Consider the following 10,877-nt stretch of genomic DNA (forward strand, 5'->3'; position numbering starts at 1 on the left):
AAGACCTAATTTATATTTGTTTTTTCAAAGACTAATTATAATTAGTCTGAAGTCGAAATTCTCGAAAAGCTAATTGTACTTTAATCTATTTTGTTATATTAAAAGTGAATTTTGATTAGGAACATCATATTTTTGTCCCCCAAATTAAACAAATGCACCCTAACTATGTTCATAATAATTCTCACCACACAATTTATGAATATATTTTGTAGAGAGAACTGAGAGGTAGCGTTTGTTTTCGGAAACAGGACACAGAGACATGGACAGTACATGTCTAAAATATGTTTGGAAGTAGAGACATGGACACGGAACACATTGTCTCCGAGACAGTTTTTCATATTTTTGTGTCCACTCTTTTACGAAGGACAATGATGGACACGGGAATTGGAAAAGTGGACACGGACCTTTTTATAAATTTTGTTTTCCTTTTTGCCCATAGATATTTTCTATTATTCCACTATTATCCCTTCTTATTTTTCCTATAATTAGTCTTGAAATTTTTGAAAGATAAATATTATTAATGGTAAAATTGATTTTTTAAAATGCTAAAAATAATTTATAAGTTGTAATTGATTTTATATAATTTAAAGAAAAATCAGTTTTTAGATAAAAAAATTTGGTTTTCTAAATAAAAATAGATTTTTATGTGCAAAAACTATTTTTTTTCATGTAAAAACGGATTCTTTTTTAAAACTGATTTTTTATTTAAAATTAATTTGTCTTATTAACCTAAACAAATTTTTTTATTAATCAGATCTATTTTTTTATTAATCTTAACCATATGTATTCTTACATATTAATAATAAATTTAAAAATAAAATAAATATATTTATAATTTTTATTTTAATATAAATACTATTATATATTTTTTTATTAAATTTTTGGTCTTTTCAAATATTTTTTCAAGTTTCATATGTACTCTTACGTACTCTCATTCTCTATTAAATTAGTTTGTACTTGATGTAAAAAATTTGGAATCATGGTTATTTTAGTCATTTCATATAATATTTTAGTCTTGTCCATGTGTATCCAAACATAATAATGGACATTACATTAGTGTCTTGTACATCGTATCCAAACACAATACACAAACAATAATTTTTAGTGTCTTCGTCTTATTGTCTCTGTCTCAGTGTCATGTTCTGTCCTGTCTCTGAAAACAAACGCAGCCAGAAGTAACTGAAATAGTCAGAATTCTGTTTAGTTAGTTAAATCAGTTACATCCACCTCAGAATCTGTTACTTCTGAGTTTGTAACAGAATATTTTCTTAGTGTTTTGTTTCAATTATCATTGGTGACTATATATAAAGTAGTAATCTTTACTGCAATATCACTTCAGTACATGAACGAAATCATAGAGGTCATTCAGAATTCATAGAACACCCTGTATTTTCTTGATTCCCCTTGAATTATCACATAGTGTTTGATTGTTTGTTCATTTTCTACTTAAAAATTTCCCTTAAAATGAACGTATAATGTTGAACAATTTGACCCCCCAGATCAGCATTCTTGAATTTCAAGGTACAAGTTGAAACACCACCATCCTTTAGCTTCAGTTGCTCTATTGATGCAACTGGAAAAGGTAACATCTTTCTTGTCCATGTTTGTGAGCTTGGTACCAGGATAAGGATGCGAATTCGGGATTAACAGTAGTCTCAGCAAAACGCATTTTGATTACCAGAAAAATCTGTGAAGACATTTTAGGAATCAAAATAACAGTAATTGTAACTTCCATTTTGTGTAAAAAGACACTTTTCCTTTTTCGAGTGCCATTATTATAACTAATCTTTAACAAATCAAATTGGATACTTACTATCAAAGCATGTGTGGGGTTCATTCAAGATGTCCCGTTTGATACTGTGATCAAGTATACTGAGAAAAGGAAAAGAAGGAACTTAAAAAACATTGGAGTACCCTGTCTTGTTCTTATTAAGAAAAACAACAAAGTTTAATAAAATTTGTGATTTCTTTTCCGATGAAGTAGAGAATAGACTCGTTGGCCGTTATTGGAGGGAGATGAGATAGAATGATGGTGGTAGTGGTAAATAGGAGGTGACAATAGTGGTGGTGATAGCGGTGGTGATCACGGTGATAAATGGTAGTTGAGGTTGAGATTGAGGTGGTGAATTTAGGATTGAGTCTCGCTAGAGAGCAAATAAGTATCTATACAATATGTTAATGAGCTGTTTAATTGGCCCAATATGAAGTAAAAATAAAATTTACCTACATTTATTCTAATTTTAAAAGTAACCACCACCACATAATTCTTTTCATTATACACATTGTACATTATATATATTAATTCTTCATACTTTCTCTTTAGGATTAGGTTAAATTAAAGAGTAATTTAAAATTTTAAATAATTATTTAGAATTTAGACAGTCATATTTGTAAAAATTCAACTTTTTTTAGGGACATAAAGTTAATTTTATTTTTTCGTGAATAAATTTGTTAATATTCTAAAATTTTATAAATAAAAATGGTAGTTTATTCATTTATTTCATTAGGATCTATTTTTTTTATCACAAATAAACATAAAAAAGATTCAATACATATATATAGAATTATAGATTATAAAAATGTTAGGCAGACAATCATTTTGCACAATCAAATATAATTAAGTACTTAAAAAAAAAATTCACCCACACGCATCTCTTTTTGATTATCTTTTTCGTTTACTTTTTTGCTTCTCCATTCCCCTACAAAATTTTTTGAATTGTACAGTAAATTTAGCTATGTAAAATTTTTTTATAATATATCAATAAATTTATATGTTATGTAAAAATTTTTATATTATGAACAAAATTTTTTAAATTATATCAATAAATTTATATATTATGTATAAAAAAATTTGTGCTACGTCAATATGAAGTGTACAAAAGAAGAAACGCGTGATGCATATATACTGCTGGTTTTTATTAAATTTATATTAATTTAGTTAGATTTAATTATAAAATATTTGTCTCTGTAAGATGTTGGTATAGATTATATAATTTGGAGGAGAGAACTAGAGGTATTTTATGTTTGTTACATAAATAAAATAGATAAAGATACATAAGATAAAATCAACGAAGTAAAAGATTTGTCGGGATCTATCAACATTTGGGAGCTTCATTCACCTGAATGGTGTAAATTTAAAATGGTATCCTCGTTGCTAAAATTATCATGTTCCAAGTCTGAAGTACCAATTACTGAATTTCTATATACAACAAAAGGCTATGTGAAATGAATGAATCATAATAGTATCAAGTATATATATGATAAATATCTGAAGAGACATATGTGTTGAAATATAAAAAGAAAAAATCATCAAAATTTAAGTTTCCTTTATCACTCGGGGGAATCTACTGAAACTAGTACAACTTGTTTCAGATATGAAAAATTCAGCCATAATTAGTAACATACTGTATCTGACTCGTATCATCCACCATTATACGTACAGATAGCAAAAGTTAATTTGGCACGCCTTGGAGCTCCTTGGCAAAAGGGATAATTCTTCTGGAAATCCTTTAGCTCTCGTATGATCCACCTGAAGATCAAGTGACTCCAAAACAAGTCCATGTTGAAGAACATAGGCGAAAAAATCTCTATCATCTCTGGATTCAACATATCTCTTGATTTTAACACTTTCAGATGTGATGCAAGACAAGTAGGAACCTTCACTGAGTGGTCCCATTTTCGTGACGGATGTGGATCCTAGCAACAAACAACAAATACACTTAAAAGAATTGCCAGCAAAACAACAAACTTACATAAATGATAGCTTGAACATGAGAACATGAAATACCGTTATTAGATATTGTCTAGCGGTAAAAACAATAGCAAGAAGTTTAAGCATGGGACATTTCTGAAGCATATTCATTATGTATCTGGTGTCGAAACACCTAACAGTAAGCTCTAGCGTACGTAAACAGGTAAACTCTGGAATACGATGCGGAGGAACCTCAGGCAAACAATCAAACACTGATAAACCCAGCTCCAAAATCCTTATCCTGCAAAGCTCCACAAGAAACTCAAGCACAAAGGATTGCTTAGAAATGTTGATACGGGCGTCCTCCACATTGTGCAAGTTGCGAACACGGATCTCGTGAAACCACAACTCAACTTGGATATCAAGACGTTTAAGAGATGGTGTGTCTATAACAAGCAATCTAAGAGTCTCACCGAAATAAGATTTGAAGTGCAAACTCTTCAAAGAAGGAAAACAAATACTCAATTGGACCTTCACGAAGGATTGACGGACATAGCCAAGAATAAGAGTCTCAAGAGCAGTGCAGTGAGAGAGAATCTCCTCCAAGTTACCATCAGAGATTTTGACATCATACAATTGCAGTGTCTTGAGCGATGGCAAGTGATAACGGCACGACGGGGCAGAAGGCGAAGGGATTCTTACGTGGACGCCGTTTAAACGGAGAGTCACGAGGGAAGTGCAGCTGAAAATGCCGTTGGGAATAGCGACTCTGGAAACGGAGCAAAGGATGGAGGAGAGTTGCAGGTTCAATTCCTCGAGGTTTGGCCCTAAAACCTTTATAATGAACCACTCCAGAGTGGATTCATCGGATGGATTTAGGTCACAGGTGAGACGAAAGGTTCGAATTGGCGGCGCTTTGTGGCGGGAGAGAATCCAATTAACAATAGCGAGAAATCGCTTATTTGCACTGAAATCTGACCAAGTATTGCGGTTTCGAAATTGGTTTTGGTCGAAGTAGAAGTGTTGGAGGTCGTGGCAGAGGTGGGTCCAGCGGCGAGAGAGGACGGTGGTGAGGAAGGCGGTTTTGGTAGGGAGGAAGGAGAGGATGTGTAACAGTATGCAATCCGGCAGGTCGCTGATCCTGTCCATGGCGATTAGGGTTTCTCTGTTTCTGCGTTCTCTTCTAACTTCCTACTTCCCAGTTCCCGCTTTTTCGGGTTTTCTCTCATTCCTATCTATTACCTGCTATATATTATTCACATCAAAATTTTTCAATTAATAACATAATTAATGCGATATGTTTTTAAAATATTTTTCCAATTTATTTAAATATGTTAATTTATTAATTATTAATTTCATTGAATTAAAATAAATATCAAATTATTTAATATTTTTAATCATATTAATTATAATTAATTAATTACATAATTATTTAATATAATTAGAATAAATAAAATAATTTTGTTTTCGTCTTTTTAATTTTTACTAATTTTTTGTGTTATATATGGTTGAATAATATCTTTTAAGAATGTTATAATTAATCGGGATCGGATTTACATAATACCTGGCCATATATATATAAAATAATTAATGAAGTGATTAATAATATTGTATCATATTTAATCTTTTATTTTAATTTATGTTATGTATATGATAATGGTTAGATAAATTTCTTAATTTTATTTTATTTGTTAAATTTTAATAATGATAGGGACATGGCGGATACTCGCAGGAGTGTATTAGGATTTAACTTTTTACTATTCCACATGTAAAAATGGGGCGAATTCTATACAGATTATTATAGAACGGGTCAGAATAGAGTTGAATAGGACAAAAACCTATTTCTACTTTTTTTATTGCCACCCCTAATTTAATTGAAATAAATATTAAATTATTTAATATTTTTATTTAACTGTATTAATTATAACTAATCAATTAATTATTTGATTTAACTGAAATAAAGAAATTTATTTTGTTTTGGTTTATATCAATTTCTTGTATTATATATTTTGATCAACAATTTTTAAGAGTAACATAATTAATTATTTATTTGATTGAGATAAATATTAAATTATTTAATATTTTATTTGGTTACGTTAATTATAATTAATTAATTACAGTAATTATTTGATTTGATTAGAATAAATAGATTAATTTTATTTTAATTTTTATTATTTTTTATTTTATGTATTTTGATTAATAATTTTTAAAAGTATTATAATTAATTATTTATTTAATTTGATTGAGATAAATATTAAATATTTATTTGATCACATTAAAGCATTGGAGGGAGCTGAGATAGTAATAGTATGATGGTGGTAGTGGTAAATAGGAGGTGACAAGAGTGGTGGTGATAGCGGTGTTGATGACGGTGATACTGATGGTAGTTATGTTGAGGTTGAGATTGAGGTGGTGAATTTTGGATTGAGTCTCACTAGAGAGCCAATAGGTATCTATACAATAATGTGTATAATGAGCTGTTTAATTGTTCTAATATGATGTAAAAATAAAATTTATTTATATTTATACTAATTTTAAAAATAATTACTACCACATAATTTTTTTCATTGTATATATTATACACTATATATATTAGCTCTCCGTACTTTCTCTTTAGAATTAGGTTAAGCAATTTTATTTGTAAAAGTTCAATTTTTTTATGGATATAAAGTTAATTTTATTTTTTTGTGAATAAATTTGTTAATATTCTAAAGTTTCATAAGTAAAAATAATACTTTACTCGTTTCTTTCACCAGGAATTATTTTTTTTTATCACACAAATAAAGATCAGAAAGATTGAATACATATATATAGAATTATAGATTATAAAAATGCTAGGCAGACAATCACTTTGCACAATCAAATCTAACTAAGTACTTAAAAAAAAAATCCACCTACGCGCATCTCTTTTTGATTATCTTCTTGGTTTACTTTTTGGCCTTCTCCAATCTCCTACAAAATTTTTTGAATTGTACAGTAAAATTAGCTATGTAAATATTTTTTTTATGATATATCAATAAATTTATGTTATGTAAATTTTTTTAAATTATATCAATAAATTTATATATTATGTATAAAAAATTGAAAAAGTTTAGAGGACCAGCAACTTTTGTATTTTGTAGCCAACACTTAATCATTAAAAGAAAAGTGAGTGATCTTTCACTATTGGATGGCCAATTGATATAATCTCACACCATTAAAAACATGATTGATGACCAATTGATGGTTACAAAACACAAAAATTGCTAACCCCTTAACACTCTTCTAAAAAATTTTGTGCTACGTCAACATGAAGTGTGAAAAAGAAGAAACGCGTAATGCATATATACTGCTGGTTTTTATTGAATTTATATTAATTTAGTTAGATTTAATTATAAAAAATATTTGTCTCTGGAAGATGTTGGTATAGATTATAATTTGGAGGAGAGAACTAGAGGTATTTTATGTTTGTTAATTGTTACATAAATAAAATAGATAAAGATACATAAGATAAAATCAACGAAGTTCCACATTTGGGAGCTTCATTCCCCTGAATGGTGTAAATTTAAAATGGTATCCTCGTTGCTAAAATTATCATGTTCCAATTCTGAAGTACCAATCACTGAATTTCTATATACAACAAAAGGCTATGTGAAATGAATGAATCATAATAGTATCAAGTATATATATGATAAATATCTGAAGAGACATATGTGTTGAAATATAAAAAGAAAAAATCATCAAAATTTAAGTTTACTTTATCACTCAGGGGAATCTACTCAAACTAGTACAACTAACTTGTTTCAGATATGAAAAAATCAGCCATAATTAGTAGGATATCCAGCAAAAGTTAATTTGGCACGCCTTGGAGCTCCTTGGCAAAAGGGATAATTCTTCTGGAAATCTTTTAGATCTCGTATGATCCACCTGAAGATCAAGTGACTCCAAAACAAGTCCATGTTGAAGAACATAGGCAAAAAAATCTCTATCATCTCTGGATTCAAAATATCCTTTGATTTTAATCACTTGCAGATGTGATGCAAGACAAGTAGGAACCTTCACTGGGTGTTCCCATTTTGGTGACGGATCTGGATCCTAGCAACAAATAACAAACACACTTAAAAGAATTGCCAGCAAAACAACAAACTTACATAAATCATAGCTTGAACATGAGAACATGAAATACCATTATAGGAAGACTAATGCTAAAAACAATAGCAAGAAGTTTAAGCATGGGACATTTCTGAAGCATATTCATTATGTATCTGGTGTCCAAACACCACATAACAGTAAGCTCTAGCGTATGTAAACAGGTAAACTCTGGAATACGATGCGGAGGAACCTCAGGCAAACAATCAAACACTGATGAACCCAGCTCCAAAATCCTTATCCTGCAAAGCTCCACAAGAAACTCGAGCACAAAGGATTGCTTAGTAATGTTGATACGGGCTTCCTCCACATTGTGCAAGTTGCGAACACGGATCTCGTGAAACCACAACTCAACTTGGATATCAAGACGTTTAAGAGATGGTGTGTCTATAACAAGCAATCTAAGAGTCTCACCGAAATAAGATTTGAAGTGCAAACTCTTCAAAGAAGGAAAACAAATACTCAATTGGACCTTCACGGAGGATTGACGGACATAGCCAAGAATAAGAGTCTCAAGAGCAGTGCAGTGAGAGAGAATCTCCTCCAAGATACCAACAGAGATTTCGACATTATACAATTCCAGTGTCTTGAGTGATGGCAAGTGATAACGGCACGACGGTGCAGAAGGCGAAGGGATTCTTATGTGGCCTCCGATTAAACGGAGAGTCACGAGGGAAGTGCAGCTGAAAACGCTGTTGGGAATAGCGACTTTGGGATCGGAGCAACAGATGGAGGAGAGTTGGAGGTTCAATTCCTCGAGGTTTGTCCCTAAAACCTTTCTAATGAACCACTCCGCAGTGTATTCATAGGATTGACGATTTAGGTCACAGGTGAGACGAAAGGTTCGAATTGGCGGCGCATTGTGGCGGGAGAGAATCCAATTAACAATGGCGAGAAATCGCTTTTTTGCACTGGAATCTGACCAAGTATTGTGGTTTCGAAATTGGTTTTGGTCGAAGTGGAGGTGTTGGAGGTGGTGGCAGAGGTGAGTCCAGCGGCGAGAGAGGACGGTAGTGAGAAAGGCGGTTTTGGTAGGGAGGAAGGAGAGGATGTGTAATAGTATGCAATCCGGCATGTCGCTGATCCTGTCCATGGCGATTAGGGTTTCTCTGTTTCTGCGTTCTCTTCTAACTTCCTACTTCCCAGTTCCCGCTTTTTCGGGTTTTCCCTCATTCCTATCTATTACCTGTTATATATTATTCACATCAGATTTTTTCAATTAATAACATAATTGATGCAATATGTTTTTAAAATATTTTTCAATTTATTTAAATATGTTAATTTATTATTATTAATTTCATTGAATTAAAATAAATATCAAATTATTTAATATTTTTAATCATATTACCATAATTAATTAATATAATTAGAATAAATAAAATAATTTTGTTTTAAGGATGGCAATACTACTAACTCACTGGTATTATTAAATTTTAATAATTATAAGGATAAAGTAGATACTCGCAGAAGTGTGTTAGGGTTTAACTCTTTACTACTTTGCAGCTAGAAACGGGGTAAATTCTATGCACTATGCAGGTTATTATAGAACAAGTCGAATTGAAGTTGGAGAGGACAAAAACCTATCCATATCGGTTCCATTACCACTCCTAATTTAATTCAAATAAATATTAAATTATTTAATATTTTTATTTAACTATATTAATTATAACTAATCAATTAATTATTTCATTTGACCGAAATAAAGGAATTTATTTTGTTTTGGTTTATATCAATTTCTTGTATTATATATTTTGATCAACAATTTTTAAGAGTATCATAATTAATTATTTATTTGATTGCTATAAATATTAAATTATTTAATATTTTATTTGGCCACATTAATTATAACTAACTAATTACAGTAATTATTTGATTTGATTAGAATAAATAGATTTATTTTATTTTAATTTTTATTATTTTTTGTTTTATGTATTTTAATTAATAATTTTTAAAAGTATTATAATTAATTATTTATTTGATTTGATTGAGATAAATCATAAATATTAAATATTAAATATTTATTTGATCACATTAATTATAACTAACTAATTATATTAATTATTTGATTTAATTAAAATAAATAAATTAATTTTATTTTAATGTTAAATTATACTTGCTCAAATCGATTTTAACATAATAATAAGAGAGTTTGAAATTTTTACTCATGAATAATAAAAAATATATATATATATAAATTCAACCATTAATATTATTTAAAGAAAAATCTTTGAAAACATGAGACTCTATTATAAATATTTTAAATTAATCACAAACTTTATATTACTATTAATAAATAATTGTTATATTTGAAAAAAAATAAAATTATTATTCAATTTGAATTTGTCTAAAATTTCGGTTCTAACTCAAAACATATTTTGCTAAGTCTATTATCTTATTCAGTATTATTTTTAGATCAAGTTCGAGTCATATTTTAAATAACCAGACTCGGTGTCAAATTATATTTTATAATTTAAATATATATTTTAGAGTGAAATTAATAACAAAATATTATATTTTATATTTTAATTAATATTTTTATATTATGTGATATTATTTTTGTTTTAGAAAAATTTATTTTGGTGTATATATATACGATATAATATTTATTAAATTTAGTTTTGGTACACAACACATAAATCAGAAATCAGAATAATGACAATGATAATTGTACAACAAAATTTTTTGAATTATGTACAAAAAATTTATGTGATATATCGATAAATTTACGGGCTGCTAAAAATTAAAATTTTCTATACTATTGTACTACATGCAATATTTTTAATGTTATGTCAATAAATTTATTATTATGCACAAAAAATTTGTATTATTTTTCTGTACTTTTTAATAAAAATTTTATGTATTACTAACAGAAAAAAGAAGAAACGTGTGATGGAGACGTATGGTAAATTTTTTTAAATTTATTTGAAATTGGACTTAGTTATTAAAATAGTTGAATGTGTAACATTACCCAAATTATCATTTGGAGGCGACAACCAGCGGTATTCTATATTTTTACGTAAATAAAATAGATAAAGATACAAAATCAATGAAGTAAAAG

At 28.9% G+C, this 10,877-nt stretch overlaps 2 protein-coding genes across 2 annotated transcripts; both read right to left on the reverse strand.

Annotated features, from left to right (window-relative positions):
• Positions 1 to 3,291: 3,291 nt before the first annotated feature.
• LOC110275895 (F-box protein At4g09920-like) lies at positions 3,292 to 4,872 on the reverse strand. The gene is made up of 2 exons (XM_021132292.2): positions 3,788 to 4,872; positions 3,292 to 3,696 (listed from the first exon to the last, which is right to left on the reverse strand). The coding sequence occupies exons 1-2, from the start codon at positions 4,838 to 4,840 to the stop codon at positions 3,421 to 3,423; spliced, it is 1,329 nt and encodes a 442-aa protein (XP_020987951.1). The 5' UTR covers positions 4,841 to 4,872; the 3' UTR covers positions 3,292 to 3,420.
• Positions 4,873 to 7,264: 2,392 nt separating this feature from the next.
• Positions 7,265 to 8,912, reverse strand: LOC110275109 (FBD-associated F-box protein At2g26860-like). The gene is made up of 3 exons (XM_021130660.2): positions 7,857 to 8,912; positions 7,598 to 7,765; positions 7,265 to 7,300 (listed from the first exon to the last, which is right to left on the reverse strand). The coding sequence occupies exons 1-3, from the start codon at positions 8,910 to 8,912 to the stop codon at positions 7,265 to 7,267; spliced, it is 1,260 nt and encodes a 419-aa protein (XP_020986319.2).
• Between the last annotated feature and the right edge of the window lie 1,965 nt (positions 8,913 to 10,877).

This window comes from Arachis duranensis, chromosome 9 (assembly GCF_000817695.3).
Source record: "Arachis duranensis cultivar V14167 chromosome 9, aradu.V14167.gnm2.J7QH, whole genome shotgun sequence".
Classification (NCBI taxonomy): Eukaryota; Viridiplantae; Streptophyta; class Magnoliopsida; order Fabales; family Fabaceae; genus Arachis; species Arachis duranensis.